Source organism: Hyaena hyaena, unplaced genomic scaffold (assembly GCF_003009895.1).
Source record: "Hyaena hyaena isolate Hyena2069 unplaced genomic scaffold, ASM300989v1 scaffold_694, whole genome shotgun sequence".
NCBI lineage: Eukaryota > Metazoa > Chordata > Mammalia > Carnivora > Hyaenidae > Hyaena > Hyaena hyaena.
In genome coordinates this window covers 595,541-617,524 of record NW_024081327.1, presented here as the reverse complement: position 1 = coordinate 617,524, position 21,984 = coordinate 595,541, and the positions used below count along the sequence as shown (strand labels likewise).

At 39.1% G+C, this 21,984-nt stretch overlaps 1 protein-coding gene across 1 annotated transcript in view; it reads right to left on the bottom strand.

Moving 5' to 3' along the window:
• Positions 1 to 21,984, bottom strand: part of PKHD1 (PKHD1 ciliary IPT domain containing fibrocystin/polyductin) — a 488,222-nt gene that overhangs the window by 422,047 nt on the left and 44,191 nt on the right. Inside the window, 6 exon segments of the mRNA XM_039217466.1 lie at positions 12,226 to 12,501; positions 12,990 to 13,095; positions 14,900 to 15,022; positions 15,908 to 16,092; positions 18,556 to 18,683; positions 20,469 to 20,607. Coding sequence (XP_039073397.1) covers positions 12,226 to 12,501; positions 12,990 to 13,095; positions 14,900 to 15,022; positions 15,908 to 16,092; positions 18,556 to 18,683; positions 20,469 to 20,607 — 957 coding nt within the window.

Genomic DNA, 21,984 nt, shown 5'->3' with positions numbered 1-21,984 from the left:
AGGCCAATATCTCTGATGAACATAGACGCAGAAATTCTCAACAAAATACTAGCAAATTGAATTCAACAGTATATTAAAAGAATTATTCACCATAATCAAGTAGGATTCATTCCTGGGATGTAGGGCTGGTTCAATACTTGCAAATCAATCAATGTGATACATCACACTAACAAAAGAAAAGATAAAAACTATATGATCCTGTCAATAGATGCAGAAAATGCATTTAACAAAAATACAGCATCCTTTCTTAATAAAAATCCTCAAGAAAGTTGGGATAGAAGTAACATATCTTAACATCATTTTAGCCATATATGAAAGGCCCATAGCTAGTATCATCCTCAATGAGGAAAAACTGAGAGCTATCCTTCCCAAGATCAGGAACATGACAGGGATGTCCATTCTCACCACTGTTGTTTAACATAATGTTGCAAGTCCTAGCCTCAGCAATCAGACAACAACAAAAAACTAAAAATCATCCAAGTTGGCTTAGAAGTAGTCACACTTTCAGGGTGCCTGGGTGGCTCAGTAGGTTAAGTGTCCAACTTCAGTTCAGGTCATGATCTCATGGTTCATGGGTTCAAGCCCTGCGCTGGGATCTGTGCTGACAGCTAGCTCAGAGCCTGGAGCCTGTTTCAGATTCTGTATCTCCCTCTCTCTCTCTGACCTTCCCCTGCTCATGCTCGCTCGCTCTCTCTCCCTCTCTCAGAAATAAAACAAAAAAATTTTTTCTAAAGTAGTCAAACTTTCACTCTTCACAGATGACATGGTAATCTACATGAAAAATCCAAAAGACTCCACCAAAGAGCTGCTAGAAGGGACACATGAATTCAGCAAAGTCGCAGATACGAAAATCAATGTAGAGACATCAGTTGCATTTCTATACACCAATAATAAAGCAACAGAAAAAGATATTGAGGAATCAGCCCCGTGTACAACTGCACCAAAAACCATAGAATACTTAGGAATAAACCTAACCAAAGAGGTAAAATGTCTGTATGCTGAAAACTATAAAAAGTTTATGAAAGAAATTAAAGAAGACACAAAGAAATGGAAAAACATTCCATTGCTCATGGATTAGAATATTCTTAAAATATCAATACTACCCAAAGCAATCTACACATTCAAAGCAATCCCAATTAAAATAGCACCAGAATTCTTCTCAAAACTAGAACAATCCTAAAATTTGTATAGAGCCATAAAGACCCTTAATAGCCAAAGTAATATTGAAGGAGAAAACCAAAATGGGAGGCATCACAATCCCGGACTTTAGCCTCTACTACAAACCTGTAATCATCAAGACAGTACGGTATTAGCATAGAAACAGACACATAGACCAATGGAATCAAAAAGAGAACCCACAATTGGATCCCCAAATATATGGCCAACTAGTCTTTGACAAAGTGGGAAAGAGTGTCCAATGGAAAAAAGACATTAGCAAATGGTGCTGGGAGAAGTGGACAGCAACATGAAAAAGAATGAAACTGGACCACTTTCTTACACAAAAATAAACTCAAAATAGATGAAAGGTCTAAATGTGAGACAGGAAACTATCAAAATCCTAGAAAATAGGCAACAACCTCCTTGACCTCAGCCGCAGCAACTTCTAACTGGACACATCTCTGAAGGCAAGGAAGTAAAAGCAAAAATGAACTATTGGGACCTCATCAAGATAAAAATCCTCTGCACTGCAAAGGAAACAATCAACAAAACTAAAAGCACCCAACGGAGTGGGAGAAGATATTTGTAACTGACATATCAGATAAGGGTTAGTATCCAAAAATCTATAAAGAACTTACCAAAGACCCAAAAAAACAAATAATCCAGTGAAGAAATAAGCAGTAGACATGAATAGACACTTTTCCAAAGAAGACATCCAAATAATAATGAACCGACACATGAAAAGATCCTCAACATCACTTATCAGCAGGGAACTATGTATCAAAACCACACTGAGATACCATCTCACACTGGTCAGAGTGGCTGAAATTAACTACTCAGGAAACAACAGATGTTGGTGAGGATATGGAGAAAGGGGAAGGCTCTTTCACTGTTGGTGGGACTGCAAACTGGTACAGTTGCTCTGGAAAACAGTATGGAGGCTCCTCAAAAAATTAAAAATAGAATTACCCTATCACTCAGTAATAGCACTACTAGGAATGTATCCAAAGGATACAGGAGTGCTTATTCATTGGGGCACATGTACCCCAATGTTTGTAGCAGAACTATGGACAAGAGCCAAATTATGGAAAGAGCCCAAATGTCCATCAACTGATGAATGGATAAAGTAGTATTATATATACACAATGGAATACTTTGTAGGAATGAAAAAAATGAAACCTTGCCATTTGCAACCACGTGGATGGAACTGGAGGATATTATGCTAAGTGAAATAAGTCAGTCAGAGAAAAACAGATATATGTTTTCACTCATATGCGGAAGTTGAGAAACTTAACAGAAGACCATGGGGGAAGGGAAAGGAAGAAAAAAAGTTACAAACAGAGGAAAACAAACCATAAAAGACTCTTAAATACAGAGCACAAACTGAAGGTTGATGGAGTGGGGGGTGGGGAAGATGTGTGATGGGCATTGAGGAGGGCACTTGTTGGGATGAGCACTCAGTGTTGTAATGTAAGTGATGAGTCTACTACCAAAGACAAGAGCACATTGTATACATTATATGTTACCTAACTTGACAATAAATTATATATTAATTTTTAAAAAGACTGTGTTTGAACTTAAATGACCATCAAATTAATATGGACTGCTATTTATTTAGGATGTTTGTATACACACGTCTTGGTAACCACAAACCCAAAACCTATGATAGATACACAAACTATACAGAGTAAGAAAGTCAAACAGAACATGGTAGGTTCTCATCAATCACAAAGACAGAGAGTGAGAAAAGAAAGGAACAAAGAACTACCAAAACAACTAGAAAACAAATTTTTAAAATGGCATTAAGTACATTTTTTAATCAATAATTACTTTGAATAAAAATGGCCTAAATGCTCCAATCAAAAGATAGAAGTGGAAAAATGGATAAAAAAAACAAGGCCCATCTATATTCTTCCTACAAAAGACTCACCTCAGACCTAAAGACACATACAGACCAAAGGTGAAGGGATGAAAAACATTCCCCATGCAAATGGAAGTGAAAAAAAAAAGCCAAGGTGTATCTTACATTGACAAAATAGTCTTTAAAACAAAGACTGTAACAAGTGACAAAGAAAGGAGTTACAAAATGATAAAGGGATCAATCCAACAAAAGCTATAACAATTATAAATATCTGTGAACCCAATACTGGAGCACCTAAATATATAAAGCAAACATTAATGGACATAAGGGAGAAACTGATGGCAATACAGTACTCGTAGTGGAAAATAACAGTCCATGTACATCAATGGAAAGATCATCCTGACAGGAAATCAGTAAGAAAACAATGCACATAACAGATATATACAGAATATTCCATCCCAAAGCAACAGGATACGCATTCTTTTCAAGTGCACATAGAACACTCTCCAGAATAGATCATATATTTGACAATAAAAAAAAGCCTCAATAAATTTAAGATTGAAATCATACCATGCATCTTTCCTCACCATAATGATATGAAACTAGAAATAAATCACAATAAAAACAGAAAAAAATGCAAAAACATGGATACTAAACAACATGATACTAAACAACCAATGGGTCAATGAAGCAATCAAAAAAGAAATAAAAAAATAACATGGAGACAAATGAAAATGAAAACATAACTGTCCAAAATCTCTAGGACACAGTAAAAACAGTTCTAAGAGGAAAGTATATAGCAATACAGGCCTACATGAAGAAATAAGAAAAAACTCTAACAATCTAACTTAATGCCTAAAGGAACTAAAGGGGTGCCTGGGTAGCTCAGTCGGTTAAGCAACTGACTTCGGCTCAAGTCATGATCTCACAGTTTGTGGGTTCGAGCCCCACATCAGGCTCTGTGCTGACAGCTAGCTCAGAGCCTGGAGCCTGTCTTCAGATTCTGTATCTCTCTCTCTCTCTCTGACCCTCCCCTGCTCACGCTGTCTCTCTTTGACTCTCAAAAATAAAAAACATAAATAAATAAAAAAGGAACTAAAAAAGGAAGAAATCAAATCCAAGGTGAGTGGAAGAAAAGAAATAATAAAGATCCGAGCAGAAATAAATGATATAGAAATAAAAAGTAGGGGGGGAAAACACAATGAAACCAACACCTGATTCTTGGAAAAGATAAACAAAATTGACAAATCCTTAGGCAGACTCATCAAGAAAAAAAGAGGAGTGTCTGGATGGCTCAGTTGATTGAGCATCTGACTCTTGATGTCAGCTTAGGTCTTAGTTTTGATCCCAGGGTCGTGGGATCAAGCTGTGCTCGGCTCCACACTGAGTATGAAGCCTGCTTAAGATTCTCTACTTCTGCCCCTTTCCCAAGCTTGCATGCTCGTTCTCTAAAAAAAAAAAAAAAAAAAAAAGTTTTAACAAAAAATATTTTAAAAAGAAAAAAAAAGGGACCCAATAAATAAAACCAGAAATGAGAAGTAACAACTGATACCAGAGAAATACAAAGAATTATAAGACAATACTATGAAGAATTATATGCCAACAAACCAGACAACCTAGAAGAAATGGATAAATTCCTAGAAACATAAAATCCTCTAAAATTTAACTGGGAAGAGATAGAAAATCTAAATATATCTATTACAAGTACCAAATTTAATCTTTAATTTAAAAACTACCAAAAAAATAAAAGCCCAAGACCAGATAGATTCACAAGTAAATCCTGCCAGACATTTAAAGAATAGTTAATAGCTATTCTCCTTAAATTATTTTTAAAAATATAAAAAGAAGGAAACCTTCCAAATGCATTTACAAACCTAGCATTATCTTGATACCAAAAACATATAGAGACACCACAGAAAAAGAACACCACAGGCCAATATCCCTGATGAACACAGATTCAAAAATCCTCAAAATATTAGCCAACTACCTACAACAATGCATTAAAAATATCATTCACCACAGTCAGGTAGGATTTATTCTTGGGATGCAAATATGTTTCAATATACACAAATTAATGAACATCATACAACACATCAACAAAATGAATAAAATCATATGATCATCTCAATAGATACAGAAAAAACATTTGACAAGATTCAATATCCATTCATGATTTTAAAAAAAACTCAAAAAAATGGTGTTAGAGGGAACATGCTTCAACATAAGGTTTTACATGAAAAGCCCACAGCTAACATCATCTTCAATGGTGAAAAACTGAGAGCTTTTCTCCTAATATCAGGAACAAGACAAGGATGTCCACTCTTGCCACTTTTTTCCAACATAGTACTGGGAGTCCTAGCCATAGCAATCAGATAAGAAAAAGAAATAAAAGGCATCCATATCAGTAAATAAGAAGTTGTTAAACTGTCACTATTTGCAGACTACATGATACTATAGTAGAAAAGCCTAAAGATTCTTCCAAAAGCTACTAGAAGTAATAAATTCAGTAAAGTGATAGGATATAAAATTAATATCCAGAAATTGGTAATGTTTCTATATGCTAACGATGAAGTCATGGAAAGAAAATTAAAAAAAAAAAAATTTACAAGTTTACCAAAAAGAATAAGGTATTTAAGCATAAACTTAACAGAGAGGTGAAAGACCTGTACTGTGAAAACTGTAAAACATTGATAAAAGAAAGCGAAGACGACACAAATGGAAAGATATCCCATGCTCATGGATTAGAAGAATCAATATTGCCAAAATGTCCATATCACCCAAAGCAATCTACAAATTCAATGCAATCTCTATCAAAATACTAACACCATTTTTCACAAAATTAGAACAAAGACTACTAACTTTTTATGGAACCACAGAAGACTTTGAATAGCCAAAGCAATCCTGAGAAAGAAGAGCAAAGCTGGAAGTGTCACATTTCTAGGTGTCAAGATACACTACAAAGCTGCAATAGTTGAAACAATATGATACTGGCATAAAAATAGATACATAGGCCAATGTAACAGGATATAGACCCCAGAAACAAATCCAAATTTATATGGTCAATCTATGACAAAGGAGCAAGAATATGTAAGAAGGATAAGACAGCCATTTCAATAAATGGTTCTGGGAAAACTAGATAGCTACACATAAAAGAATGAAACCGGATCACTTCCTTACAGCATACACAAAGATAAAATCAAAATGGATTAAAGACTGAAACATGGGGGAGCACCTGGGTGGCTCAGTCCATTAAGCATCAGACTTCAGTTTAGGTCATGATCTCATGGTTTGTGGGTTCAAGCACCACATTGGACTCTATGCAGACAGCTCAGAGCCTTCATGAAGCCTGCTTCAGATTCGGTGTCTCCCTCTCTCTCTGCCCTCCCTGTCTTTCTCTCTCTCTCTCTCACACACACACACACACACACACACACACATCAAGAAAAAAAAAAAAGACTGAAACCTGGGACTTTCAACCACAAAAGTCCTAGAAGGGAACACAGGCAGTAATTCCTCTAACATCAACTATAGCAAAATTTTTCTAGGTAGATCTCCTGAGGCAAGGGAAACAAAAGTATTAATAAACTATTGGGACTGTATCAAAATAAAATGCTTTGTAGGCAAAGGCAACGATCAACGAAACAAAAAGACAACCTACTAAATAGAAGATATTTGCAAATGACATACCCAATAAAGGGTTAGTATCCAAAATGTATTAAACATTTATATAACTCAACACCAAAAAACAAGCAATCTGATTAAAAAATAAGCAGTGGGTGACTCAGTCAGTTAAGCGTCCAACTCTTGATTTTGTCTCCAGTCATGATCTTATGGTTTGGGAGATTGAGCCCCACATCAGGCTCTGTGCAGACTGGGTGGAGCCTGCTTGGAATATACTCTCCCCTCCCCCCCTTTTGCCCACTTGCATTCTCTTTCTTTTTCTTAAAATAAATAAATAAGCTTTAAAAAAGAGGAAACACAGTAATAATAGTTGATTCTAACAGATTTCTCTTAATCCAAAAATGGTCAAGTAGAGAATTATTTGTTCATTTTAGAGAAGACTTAAACAACATAATTCTGGGAAATCTCAGAGAGATATTGAATTTTGAACCCTACTAGACAATACACTTACAATTCAGGAGAACATAGAACATACTTGAAAATTTATTGTATATGAAGTTGTTAAATCTTGGTCCCAAATGTAAATAAAGATTAAAATTTCCAAGTGTTGAATCAATATATTATACACCTGAAACTAATATTAGACTGTATGTTAACTGGAATTTAAATAAAACTTTTAAAAAATGGTAAAATAAAAAATGAATTAAAAAAAATGAACAGAGGACCTGAATACACGTTTTTCCAAAGAAGAAATACAGATGGCCAACAGATACATGAAAAGATGCTCAACATCACTAATAATCAGGGAAATGCAAATCGAAACTACATTGAGATATTACCTCACACTTTTTAGAATGGTTAAGGTCAGAAAGACAAGAAACAACAGGTGTTGGCCAGGATGTGGAGAAAAAGGAACACTTGTGCACTGCTTGTGGGCATATAGATTTGGTACAGCCACTGTGAAAAACATATGGAGGTTTCAAAAGTTAAAAATAGAAATACTGTATGATTCAGTAATTCCATTACCAGGTATTTATATAAGAAAAATGTAAACACAAACTCAGAAACATATATGCACTCCTATACTTATTGGAGCATTATTTACAATAGCCAAGACATGGAAGCAACCTAAGTGCTCATCAGTAGACAAATGAATAAAGAAACTGAAATGTATACCTAACTGAATATTACATAACCGTAAAAAAGGATGAGATCATGCCATGTGAAACTATATGGAAGGACATAGTATTGGCTAACTGAAAGAAGTCACAGTGAGAAAGAAAAATATCATGATTCCACTCATAAATGGAATCTTTAAAAAATGAACAAACAAACAAAAAGCAGAATCAGGGGCACCTGGGTGGCTCAGTCATTTAAGTGTCCAACTTTAGCTCAGGCCATGACCTCCCACTCTGTGAGTTTGAGCCCTGCACCTGGCTCTCTGCTGTCAGTATAGAGCCTGCTTCAGATCCTGTCTCCTTCTCTTTCTGCCTTTTTCCTGCTCATGCTCTTTCTCTCTCAAAAATAAAAAAAATAAAGAACTTAAAAAAAAAGAATCAGAACTTTGAATACAGAGAACAAACTGATGTTTGCCAGAGAGGAAGAGAGTGGGGTGCTGGCAAAATAGGTGAAAAGAAGAGAGAGATACAGGCCTTCAGTTATGGAAGTCACAGGATCAAAAGCAGAGCATAAGGAACACAGTCAGTGATATTGTAAGAGCATCAGTAGCTACACTTGTGAGCATAGCATGATGTATAAACTTGTCAAATCACTAAGTTGTATGCCTGAAACTAATGTAATATTGTATGTCAACTATACTCAAATTTAAACACACACACACACACACACACACACACACAGATACCATCTAAACTTATTAAAATGGCTACTAACAATAAAAACAAGCTTAAAACTAACAACTGTTGGTAAGGATGTGAAGTTGGAACCCTCATATGTTACTGATGGGTTTGAGAAATCACACAGCCATTTTGGAAACAGCTTAGCAAAATTTCTCAAGAAGTTAAACATAAAGTTACTATGTGGCCCAGCAATTCCACTTCTAAGTATATACCCAAGAGAGCTGAAAATGCACATCTACACAAAACCTTGTGCACAAACATTCACAGAAGCATTATTTCTAATAGCCAAAAAGTGCCAACACCTAGAATGTCTACCATGAGATGAAGAGATAAATAGGGTATATCTATACAATGGAATGTTATTTAGCCATAAAACGGAATGAAATACTGATACATGCTACCCCATAGATGAATCTTGAAAACACACTTTGTAGAGAAGCCAAACACAAAAGGTCACATACCTGTGATTCCATTTATATGAAATATCCAGAAAAACAAATTTCTTGAGACAGAGAATAGATTAGTGGTTTCCAGGGATCAGGGGAGGAGAGAAAAAGGTAGTGACTCCTAATGGATAGAAGGTTTCTTTCAAGGTGATGGAAATGTTCTGGAATTACATAGTGGTGATGTAGCACAATTTTGTGATACATGAATACTGAAAACCACCGAACTGTATGTTTTTAAGAAATGAATTTTATGGCATGGAAGTTATATCTCAATGTTATTAATTTCAAAAAGACGACCTGAGCCAAAAAGAGAATCACCCCAGGGCAGCTCTATAGATTTCTAAGACAATCTGCCCAGGTCCAGCCCAACACCATCTCACCCCTGATGACTGTACTAGTGTCTTAATTGGTCTCCCTAGTTTCACCTTTGCCTCCCTACAGAGTATTCTCACATAGCAGCCTAAGTCAGAGCGGGTCGCTTTTCACTTAAATCCTCCAGTGACCCATGTCTCACTCAGAGCCAATAACCTTTCATTGTCCCTAATGCCATCTGACCTGCTCCTAGTCATCTCTTACCGCTCTCCCTTTCTCCAGCTGCTCCAGCCACAGAGACTTCCTTGCTCCTCTTGGAAGAAGGTGAGCTCATTCTGACTTAAGACTTTACCATTTGGTGTTCACTTGGTCTAGAATTCTCTTCATTAATTCCCCAGGACTCATTCCTTGACTCCATCCATTTCTCCATTGCCTAGCACCAGCAGGTCATTCCCCCAAAGGCCATTTTGTTTTGGCTGACTGTATCCCCAGCACTTGTAGTGCCTGGCACAGAATAAGAGGTAAATCAATTGTCATCACTGTTACTGTTGGCATTAATAATCATAAGTAGCAGAGGAGGGGAGACTGTGCCACTCCCTTTGAAAGTTGAGGTGCCTCACCAGTATCCATTCCTAAGGAAAAGGTAACTCTTTCTCAGCACAGAAATGGGCCAAAAAAGTGCATATGGCAAAGCCAAGATTTACCTCAAAAAACCTTTCAAGGGTGCTTCTGCATATGGGCAAGTAGTTGAGAATGCTATTGATTACGTTACATTATGTATTCATTACATGTAAAGCTATTCTATAAATTCTTTGCTCGTAGGCCTCGATCTGGTTCTCTTTAAACTCCCAATAGCAGTCTTTCTCAAACTGTACTATTCATAGAAATCGCCTGAGGATCCTGTTAAAGCGCAAATTGATTCAGGAGGTCTGGGGTGGAGCCTGAGACTGTGTGTTTCTAACAAGCTCCCAGATGATGCAGATACTGCTGGTCCAGAACCGCATTTTGAGTGCCAGGAGCCTCAGCATCTAGCACAGGGTTTTACTATGTTGACTGACTGGTTGGCACTGGCTGATACCAGGTAGGTAGCAGTGCAGAGGCAGGGTTAATAGGGAGATTTTATAGAAATTAGTAATTAGGAAAGTAGATGCCAGAGCCTCTCTCTCCCCCTCCCTTTCCCCTTAGTCTTTCCAAAAGTTCACTTGCACCCATCAGACACTATCCCCTCTCAGAATTTTCCATTTTTTGCTAAAGTATAGAAGGGTGATGTACAATCCTCCTCCTGGTGTAGCAAGCCCTGGCATGGTGACCATCTCCTCCGGTTTGCCTGGGACTTTCCAAGTTTTAGCACTAAGAGCTCCATGTCCCCATTTTAAACTGAAAGTATCATGTCCTAGGAAATCCCTCAGTCTCAAGAACACAGGACAGTTGGCCACCTGCCTGTGCAAAGCACTCTGTAGGGGAAATGAAGAGGAAAGGGTCCCAGGTCTGCTCTTGAGTTGTCTGCAATCTAGTTGAAGGGGTGGGGGTTGGGGGTGAAGTTGAAGAAAGTTTGTGTGACCTGAACTGCAATGCAGTTTTATAGGAAGATCAAAGCCTCTCATAAATCTCAGGAGAAAACTATTTTAGGCCCTAAATTCAAACCAGTAATTATTGGGTTCACAGAGAGTAAGATCTTTGACCCTGAGCAGCACATATCATCTGATTCCTTCCCGAAACCACTAAGAAATAAGAGCAGCATACTCTGTTTTTGTGCAAAGATGAGGTAGGGTGGGCCTCATAATTCACTGTACTAGGCAAAGTAAAGTCAGCAGTGAGCTGTTCCTTTGAGCAAGGAGTCTGTGGCCAGGAAGTGATGCTTTAAAAAAAAAAAAAAAAAAAAAAAAAGATGTTTTAAGCCACAGTTCTTTGACCAAGAGAATAAACTATGACAAAAATCCAAGACGTTATGGAAAGTAGTTTCATGTTCTAAAAATCTTATATTAATACATAATCAGCATGAGCATTCCTGAGATTCTTGCGATCTGGATGGGTTGTTTTAACTGGTTGTATCCCTCAGAAGGCCTGGAGGGATCCTTGGTTTCCGTGACACTAATGTACAATCCTTGGGGCCAATGCTGGTAAGACCCACTGCCCTCTGTATACCCCACTGCTCAAATGGTAGCTGGCTTTGCATGCTGGCCAAGTATCCAACTGTACATCAGTCTACAAATATTTGTGTACATAAGGCCTGTGCTTTATATTTGTTTTTTGTTTTGTTTTGTTTTGTTTTTACTTTTAAAGATTCTTTCCCACCTATTGGCTCATTTTAATCTCACACAAAAGTTGGAGGCTTGTAAATTAGGCATCATTAGGCTCACTACATAACTAAGAGAGTGTGGCACTAAAGAAGCAGGATACTGAACATCTGAACATCCCAGTTTGCATTTATCTCTGCCTCTTTCTACTAGAAAGCCTTGAGCAAGTCACTCTTCTTAGAACCACCATTATCTCATCTAAAAAATGATAGTAATTCTATCTTTGGGGCAGCTCTAAGCATTTAGGGAGTGTGACTATCCTATCAATTGGATATTGTGCCTATCATCATTACTAGGAAACTAAGTCCCATAGAAGTAACTAAAACTCCTAAGGCCACACATCTGACTTTCACAGGACAAAAACCCAGGCACAGGTCCTACGTTCTGAACAAGTATTGTTTTCACTAGACCAAACTGTCCCAGTGATTCAGTGACTGCTCCAGTTATGCCTGACATCATCAGCCAACTATGATCCTTTATGTGGCAAGTGACTTCATTTAAGTTCTCAAAGTCTGTTGCTTGTTAGAAAAAAAATGCTGATGGCAGAAAATAAAAAGCTGTGAATCATAGTGGATATGGAATTTATCACACAACAGGACTAGATTCCTGCATATGGGCAAGAATGCTAGCTTCAGGGAGTCAGATGCAATGTGGGGTGCTCCCCAGCTTACCAATTTCTGCACCTCTAGAAGGTTCCACAGCATTCAGTCTTGGTTCCACATTTAGGAAGAGGTCTTCACCACTAGCATTTATGGCACGACCAGAAGGTCTCATCAACATGGATATCTGATGCATTCCAACAGGTAGCTGGTGTGTCTGACAGACCACATTAGTTTGGTTTGAGAAAATAACTCTACAATTCGTTTTGTTCACTGTAACCTCCAAGGCCTGAGGGTCATCAGAGAAGCTAGTTCCAAAAATAGAAACCAAGGGATCGATGTCACCATCTTAAAGAAGAAAAAAAATGTCATTCATCGCTCAGTGACAGAACTCCATTCAAGAAAACACTCTCTAAAATCAAATGTTCATTCCCTCTCACCTTCCTTTCGCAAAATTCAAGGAGTTGAATGCTGACTCAAATACTGGGGATCTGTATTTATTATTAGAGTATACAGTCTCCTTTTGAAATATTCTCTAATAATAAGCGATCACTGGTCATTTTTTAATGAAAAAAAAATCAACATAAACAACATTTCAAAACAAGGGACAAAAAGAATAAAACATTTTAGATCACCAAAACACTACCTGAGTCCATTTTAAATGATGACCGTATCATTTATATTTATCAAAAAAATATACTTTCTACTGCATCGCTCAACACCCACCCCATGAACTGATGCACACTTTGTCTACCCATCACCAAGTACATGGCCTCTAACAAGTCACTCTGAGTCTGAAGTTCATGACCATCTCAATGCTGAGTCACAAGTCATACCAAAGGAATACCAGGCAGAGTGGACCTGGGGAGTTGACCCTTCAAGGTACTGGAAAGAACAGGAACCTGAACAATGGGCTGGTATGTCATTCACTCGCACAACCACCTGAAAAAAGGCAAAATAATTAAAGGCAAATATATGCATTTCATGTGCTTGAGAATATTCATAAAACATTTGTGAAATTTGTCCAAATTAGTATGTTTAACAACTCATTTCTTCCCATTTCCCAGTAACAAACCCTAATGAATGATTCAAACATGTTAGATTTTCTTAAAATTATGGTAGGTATGCTGAAACCTAACATTTCTATAGTTAGGTATGCTTAATCTTGAGTAAATCTCCTCCCTGTGGTAAGTTCAATAAAATTCAAACTGCACAAAGATCTTTTTATCACTCCAGATTATATTCAACTGGATACTTCTGAAAAGTCCTTTCTTTGCTGAAACATACCAACAAAGTAGGCACCTCCCTTCCACCATACGACATGGATATGCAACTGAAGAATAGAGTGTACTTGAACATTTGGTTTGGTCTTCTGTCTTCGAGTGGTAGGTCCCCAGTAAGAGAGTACATGACTTTTCGTCTCATTGTTACTAATGTTAATCTGGTAGAACTCTACAATACTTGGAGAGGAGGAAGGTGAAAAAGATGGGACTTGTTGGATGCTCTACATATAAAATATGGGTTAAAAGCACACACCATAGGAGCACCTAGGTGGTTCAATCAGCTGAGTGTCAGACTCTCGATTTTGACTCAGGTCATGGTTTCACAGTTCCTGGTATCAAGCCCCGCATTGAGATCTACACTGACAGCATGGAGCCTGTTTGGGGTCCTCTCTCTCCCTTTCTCTCTGCCTCTCCCCCACTTGTGCACACATTCTCTTTCTCTCTCTCTCAAAATAAACAAACTTAAAGAAAAAGCACAGACTATATAATACTGTAGGGAAGGGATATTGGGATGGCATGAAGGCATAGGATAAAGAACATTTCAATTTGGGGTGGCTGGGTGGCTCAGTCAAGCATCCCACTTTGGGTCAGGTCATGATCTCATGGTTTGTGAGTTCAAGCCTGGCATCAGGCTCTCTGCTGTAAGCACAGAGCGCATTTTGGATCCTCTGTGCCCCTCTCTCTCTGCCCCTCACCCCCTCTCTCTCTCAAAAAGAAACATTAAAAAAAAGAATATTTTCATTTTACCTCTATTTTATTTTATTCATAAACACACACAAAACAATCTATCAAAATGTTGGCAATTATTAATCTTTGGTTTGGATACACAGGTACTGGTTACATTATTCCTTATAGTTTTCCTTATTTTACGGTTTTCTCCAAAGCAAATGACCTATAACAAGAATATGAGCAGATAAGACAAAAAAAACATTTTTTAAAGGTTTATTATTTATTTTGAAAGAGAGCATGAGCAGGGGAGGGGTGGAGAGAGAGGGAGAGAGAGAGACTCGAAAGCAGGCTCCACCCTGTCAGCACAGAGCCTGACACCAACATGAGATCATGACCTGAGACAAAATTAAGAGTTGGATACTTAACTGACTGAGCCACCTGCTGCCCCAAAAGACATTTTAAAGAGAAAAGACACGGACTTAGCTCATTTACTTTCCAGTCCCACTGTGTGGCGGTATAAATCCTATGTAGCCATAAAGGCTCTCCATTTTTTTGTACAATAACAGCATCCATAAGTGTAATAATAGGATGCTGTGTTTACAAAGAACTTATATTGTTGGAGTGTTTTTCATACCCTATGGAAATAGGAAGATGACAGCCATAATCATCTGCTTTATGGGTTGGAAAGCTATGGGTTTCAACTATGGGTTGAAACTGGTCCACAACACAAACCAGGAAGGGGCTGAGACACTTGAAACTACTACTTATTCTTTGGGTGGCCCATCCACTCTCACCTGAGTGTGCTGGTTGGCAGTAACCAACATGTCTCCAAATATGGGTCCAAGAAAAACTCCACCATCATAGACCACACGCATGGTTGCCTCAGGGTTCACTCCAGTTAGATTCTCACCAAAGACCTGAGATGGTTACATTTCTAGTGAATTCTGTGATGGAACATAAGTCTAATCTAATGGAAGTCTAAATCTGATGATAAAAGGGTTTTTTTCACATTTTATTTAAGATAACCAGATAGCTAGAAGGTAAAGATGGGGTGACAAGGGTTGAAGCATAGAAACATAACAGTAAGTAACAGCTCATGAAAGTGCCAGTAGATAAGAGGAATATCTGTTTGCAAGCAGAGTTGTCAAAAAAGGCACAAAAAACAATCTCCTGTCTTGAGATATTTTGTTTCTAGATGCTTCTCTATATTATGTTTGCGAACCAAAATATTAAAATAAAAGGGAAGGAAATAAGTACTTTAAGAGGACTCTCATCATTCCTCCATCTCCACTCCAGTTTTTGTTTGAACACCCAAAGACCTACAATACCATAGAACAGGGATAAAATTTCAGCTTGGGTTTCATTTTATAATAACCAAATGCTAGATGATCATTAGATTATTTTTTAAAACCCTAAATATGCAAGTGCATCTGGTTTTGTCATTATCCAGAGACAGCAAATCCTTTTCTAAACTTCCTTCTGCTGTGCCATCTGCCTCCACGATAATCTAAGTCAATCACATCTGCTTAAAACAGATGTAGAATTATTATATGGTGGACACTGACCAACAACTACCTACATTGAGTTAGGGAAGGAGATGTTGGGTTTAAATTGCATTTTCAGGGACATGAGATACAAAACATGTCTTGAAAACTTTCCAAAGATCATTGAACCCCTTTACTTGAATATTACAACAAAATTAATAATTTGTGACAGTTAATATAATTCTGATTTTTTTTTTTTTTTTACAAAATTGCTTCAGGACATCAAATCCACACCACCAAAAGGGATACCATACATACCCCGATGAAATTGGGGAAATCTCCAACCTGGATGGACCAGGAGAGGGTCCACACACGTTCATAGCAAGAATTCAGATCCTCCATTACAGTGAAGTCACTGACATTGAGGTACCTAGATGTAAAGTTGTCGGCATTGTTCTGTAAGAGCTTGAGCAGGTGACTAGCTGAAATACTCACAGGAACATCTGTGGGACAAGATTTTGATATTAAAAAAAACATAAGATACTAATTACTCTACCACAAAAGGTTTCATCATTAAAATTACAAGAGAATAAATGTCAAGATGCCCACTAAATATGGAGACGCTCAAATTCAAACTATGCCTTCAAGAGAAACCCCAGCCCAGTTAAACCATTTGTTTCCTAAGGCAAACACAAATAGATGTCTACTTTTTATATTGTGATACCTTTAATCAGGATCCCATCTCACAGCAACCAGAGAGCGTAGTCACATCAGAAAAAACTATCTCAACTGTTAACTCAAAATATACACTCCAGACAGCCTGGTAATGCCTGAAAGCCTAATTAAATAGCGGGTTTTCCTTGGAAAAATTTAGCTGGCCCTGTGAACAGAGAAAAGCTGGCCACTTTTCACAGGGAGTGTGGGGGGAGGCACACAGCAGCTGACACCCATAAAAACTTAGCCAACCCAGCTGAGGAATGTTGGCATTTAACTTTGGTTTCTCTATTAGAATTCTTTTAAGCTCAACCACCTGCTTCCCCATTCCACATCCCCACAGAGAAATAACGGCACTCTGTGCTTAAGCCCTGCTTGTGTTTGAACCCCAGTTCTTGCTTTACCAAAAGTTTCCATTTCATTAGCTACTCCCAACAGCCCTGTGGGGTAGGTCATTTGGGTATCCTAATGCCTAACTTCAGAGATGGAGAGAATGAGACCCAACGAGATTCAGAAGCTTGGCAACCAAATGAGACAGGATTACACTTCAGAATGCCTTCCAACTACTTAAGAGCCTTCCTCTTGAATTCCACACTGCCTTGGAGTATTAATAAAATACCACTATATTTCTAAAGTACAAACAAAATCCTCCTTCTTTAAAAAAAAAAAAAAAAAAAAAGGTTGTTCTAGGGGTACCTGGGTGGCTCAGTCTGTTGAGCATCTGACTTCAGCTCAGGTCATGATCTCCTAGCTCATGGGTTCAAGCCCCATATCAGACTCACTGCTATCAGAGTACAGCCCACTTCAGATCCTCTGTTCCCATCTCTTTCTGCCCCTCCCCCACTCACTGTCCTCTCAAAAATAAACAACAACAATAATAAAGGTTGTTCTACATTTACCTAATTTGCGGCCATTACCATTTCCAAAGGCCAAGTTAAGGCTCACTTTCCTGGACTGTTTTGCAGTCAAGTGAAGAGCATCACAATAGAACATGGTGGCAGGCAAAGTATCTGCAGACAGGCTGCAGCTCATGAGAAGGGAAGCAAGACCCAGGGATGGACTTCATGGTCACAGGACACTGTTGGCCCTTACCCATTTATCAGACTCCAACAGCCCATGGCCTTCAACTTTTTCTAAGTGGCCCTCTTAGAGTAAAAACCCTATTCCTGCCACCCAAGAAGATTCTTGCAAGCCTAGCATCTTTCTTCTTGGGAGAACAAAAGATGTTTGGATCACAGGCCAATTTTTATACAACAGCTACCCTTGAACTCTCCTGAGCCTCCTTTCCAATTCTCCTGTGGTTTTACCAAAGAAATGGCATTCACTTCTATTCCTTGTTCTTTGTGAAATGTGTTTATTCTTCAAGATTTAGAAAAAGTTATATGCTAGTCACAACTTTCTACATGGTTATGACCACTAAAATTCTCAATAGCACATGGTGTCACCATGGAGTTTAAGTCAGAAGGACCATGGCTACTGTGGATCTTGGCCTAGAAATGCGAGAGAAAATGGGACGGATCTGATAAATACCCAGTTCATATGCAGACCCTGCCATCAACTTTTTGTATGACCTCTAGGCAAGTATATCGGGCTCAACGGTGGTCTTCAGAAACATATCGAGGCCCTAATCCCTGAAACCTATGAATATATCCTAATAAGGGAAAAGAGAGCATAGTATGTTGCAAAAGATGTGGTTAAGGATCTTGAGGAGTTTATCCTGGGGTATCCAGGTGGGCTCTAAATGCAGTCATACATATCATTATGAGAGACAGAGGAGGCTTTGAGACAGAAGAGGAAGAGACACTGACCATGGCAGCAGGAGCTGGAGTGACCTAGAAATGGAATGCAGGCAGCCAGCAGAAGCTGGAAAAGGTAAGAAACAGATCCTCCCCCAGAACCTTCAGAGGGAATGGGACACTGCTGACAACCTGACTTTGGATCTCTGGCCTCCAGAAATGTGAGAGAATACATTTCTATTGTTTTAACCTACCAAGTGTGCAGTGATTTGTTAGGACAACCCCAGTGCGCTAATCTGCTGAGTTTCTATACCCACAAGTTGAGATCATATTAACAATAATACAGTACTGTTATTGTCCAGATCTTTAATTTTAAAGCCACTTTCAAATGCTGGAAAATCAACAAAACAGTTTTAAGACTGTCACTCTTCCTGACAATCACTCAGGATGTTATTTGCCTGGGAATGCCCCTAAAAATGGAAATGAGAAATTGATGCACCCCAGTTGCCCCTTTACCAGGAATCACTGTGGTGGGAAGTTGGATGTGGAAATATCCTCCTAAAGGTGGGCTTGCCCTCTGTATTCTCTGCGTTGTCACCTGGACCAGCCTGGACCCTTCTTCTTCACCTTCAGTGGGCACGGAGCTGCAGCATGTCAAAACCGAAGCATTAAGCACAGTAACCATCCAGAAGTGCCACTATGGCACTCTCTCAAAATAAATAAATACACTTAAAAAAATAAAAAGCAAATACATGTGCATGTTATGTATACAAAAACTGCTTAGGAAAAAGGGATTTAAAAGACAGATCCAGGGGCACCTGGATGGTTCAGTCAGTTGAGTGTCTCACTCTTGGTTTCGGCTCAGGTCACAGCCTCACGGTTCTGTGTGTTCGAGCCCCACGTCGGGCTCTGGGCTAACAACATGGAGCCTGCCTGGGATCCTCTCTCTCCCTTTCTCTCTGCCCCTCCTCACTCACTCTCTCTCTCTCTCTCTCACTCTCTCTCAAAATAAATAAATAAACTTAAAAAAAATATGGATCCACCATGTTAGTAGAGGGATTATGAGTGATTTTGTCTTTTTCTAAGTCTTTTCCGCATTTTCTAACTTTTCAGCAATAAACACACGATTTTATCAATATCATTTGAGAACTACATGTTGATGTACATGACTATAAAGAAATAGAATGATGGTGCCTGTGTTGGGGGACAAAGCTAGCAGAGGCCAGTCCAAGGGGGTCCTATCTTGCTGAGGCGGGAGGCCTCCAGAAGTAGTTAGGGGACTTGAGGAAATCTCAGGAAGTCAGGTCACCAGGACCATTCTATTGTGGACCTGGTCACAGTAACCTAAATTAGCCTCTAGAATTTCTGAATTAAAGCTTTGGCACTTGGAGCACAGGACTGCAACTTGGCTAATATGGCTCCCTCCCCACCCTCCACCACCTGAGCTCTGTCACTCCTTGATTCTATTGATGCTTTTCATTATATTTCCTACCCAGAAGGCCCTGGAAGGTGAAGTCAAGGAAAACAGACCACAGATTCAAGCTCTCTGCCCCTGTCTTTTATACACCATCCCAAGCATGGAATGAGTAGAACTTGGTTTGGAACATGTTAGAAAAAAGATGGAAAGAAAATGTTTAAAGGCAGAGTGTCTCCATTCTTCCAACCTGTTAGGGTTTAAGTGAAAAATTAAAAAAAGGAATTAGAGCATATATGTGTTCCAGGAGTTTGGAGGAGACTGATCCTTAGTTACTTTTTATAAGCTGTGGCTAGACTCTGTTGAGTATTAAGAAGCAACACTTACACTTATGGGGATGAGCACTGAGTGTTATGTGGAAACTAATTTGACAATAAACTATTTGTAAAATAAATAAATAAATAAATAAATTCCCAAACTATATTAAAAAGGCTTTAAAAAAAAAAAAAAAAAAAAGCAACACTTATGGGCCTCTAGTGCCATCTGGTGGTAAGTGCTTAGAAACAGCTATTTTTATTCCTTAGAGTATTTCATTTCTCCTTAAACGATTCCGATAAGGTTAATATATGGGAAATGAATGGAGTGAACAGAAAACAGTGGTAATGGGAACCTCCAGACAGCATAAAAATACAACTACTTTAAAACAAATTCACTAGAAATTAGTTCTCAAAGTGTAGTTCCCAGACCAGTAGAATCAGCATTGCCTGGGAGCTCATTAGAAATGCAGATGATCAGTCCCTGCCTCAAACCTACAGTTAGAGATGAAGTGGTTAAGGCCAAGCAATTTGTGTTGTAACAAGACTCCAGGAGAGTCTGCTGCTGCTTTCCTAACACTGAGAACCATGGCTTTAAGCAACAAATCAGGTAGCTCTTCCTGATAAAAATCCCACCTGTGTCCCCAAAGCCCCCACTAACAATCCTAAGAAGAGACAAGTGAGCAAAGACCTCTCCCTACCTGGCAGTGATGAGTGGGAGCTCCTGGGGGCACCCCGCCAACCAGAAGCTTACATTGTAGACTGGAGGGGATCCCGCCACAGAGAACGACTCCACCAGATTGCCACCTGGGCGAGCTGTTCCGGAATCTGCTTGAGAAACTAGAGACCAACGATCGTCAGCAAGCAACTCAAGATGGAGGACCCGGTGTGTGGAAAATCCCAAGTGCAGATATGGAGTTACTTAGATCTCAACACACACTTAAAAAAGCAGAGGTTCCCTACCTATCTGCCACCATGAAAAACAAAGGCAGGAGGCAGTGTTATACCAAAAGGAAAATGGGAGATCATGGTTTAAGGAGATAAAAATGAATTCCATAGCAAAGTTGAATAAGCCCCAACCCAGGCAAACGTCCTTCCCCAGGCTGTTGGAGGCACCCTCACAGAGAGAACCGTTGTTTTGTGGACTGCTACCCCTTCCCTTCTTCCCTTTCCAAGGCCACTGGCAGCTCGAGGAATGTACAGCGGGTCCTCTTCAGGAACACTGAGCACACAGGCACATACTGGGGGTACATGAGTGTTCACCCAGAGCAGGGAGTCAGCACGTGTGCAGAAAAAGTGCAAGCTTTAAAACAGACTACTGCACAATCCTGATTTTCTGCTTCCATTAGGTAACCATTTGGCTACTCAACATAACCTCTGTCTCCTCATTTGTAAAGTGGGAATCTTAATACATCAATCTGTATGGCAGGGAGTTTAGTGAGATGGCAGAATTTAAATGACCAGCACAATGTTTTAATATCCTCTTCTTCTGGGTAAAGGACACCTTCTTCCCCAAGACTGTCCCATTGAGACATTGAACAGTATAAAGGCAACATCTTGGCACACCCTATGCTTATTTAGCATAACACCAGCCACACCATAGGTGCTCAATAAATGTTTATTTTCTCAGCAGGGTAGAGAGTCATTGAAGGCTTGGCTCTGGTGTCGAGATTCCAAACTCCCTCCATCCCAGCTTTTTGATTTGGGACAAGATACTCAAACCCTCTTAGTTTTGGTTTCCTCATCTACAGGGTGGAGATAATAGGACCACATCATGAGGTTCTGAGATCCAAGCGAGAAGTAAATGGTAGGCACCACTAGATAAAAGGACTTTCAAAGAGAAGATTAGGAGAGAGAACATCAAATATGAAGCAGATCAGATAAATCTCAATTATGAATATTGGGCCCAATTGTATAGCGTTCGTCTTGCCTTTAAATAATCCTCAAAGCAAAGTCGTTGCCAGCAGGGAACCTAGGCAAAGTGGGAAAGAGGCAGTTTTACCCAAGCCACCCCTCGCTTCCTGCCTCCCTCTTTACCTCTCCCCTAGTTGGTTCCACATACTGAAGCATTTGATGGCTAAAAGGTGGGGGCAGTGAGAAGGGGCTATGGGGCCTGGGCTTTGGGGGTTTGGAGAGCAGGGAAAGAGAATCCTCTAGATCTGAATTTCCCAGTTGGTGGGTTCAAGCATGTGAAATACTGATCCCCTCAGCACTCCA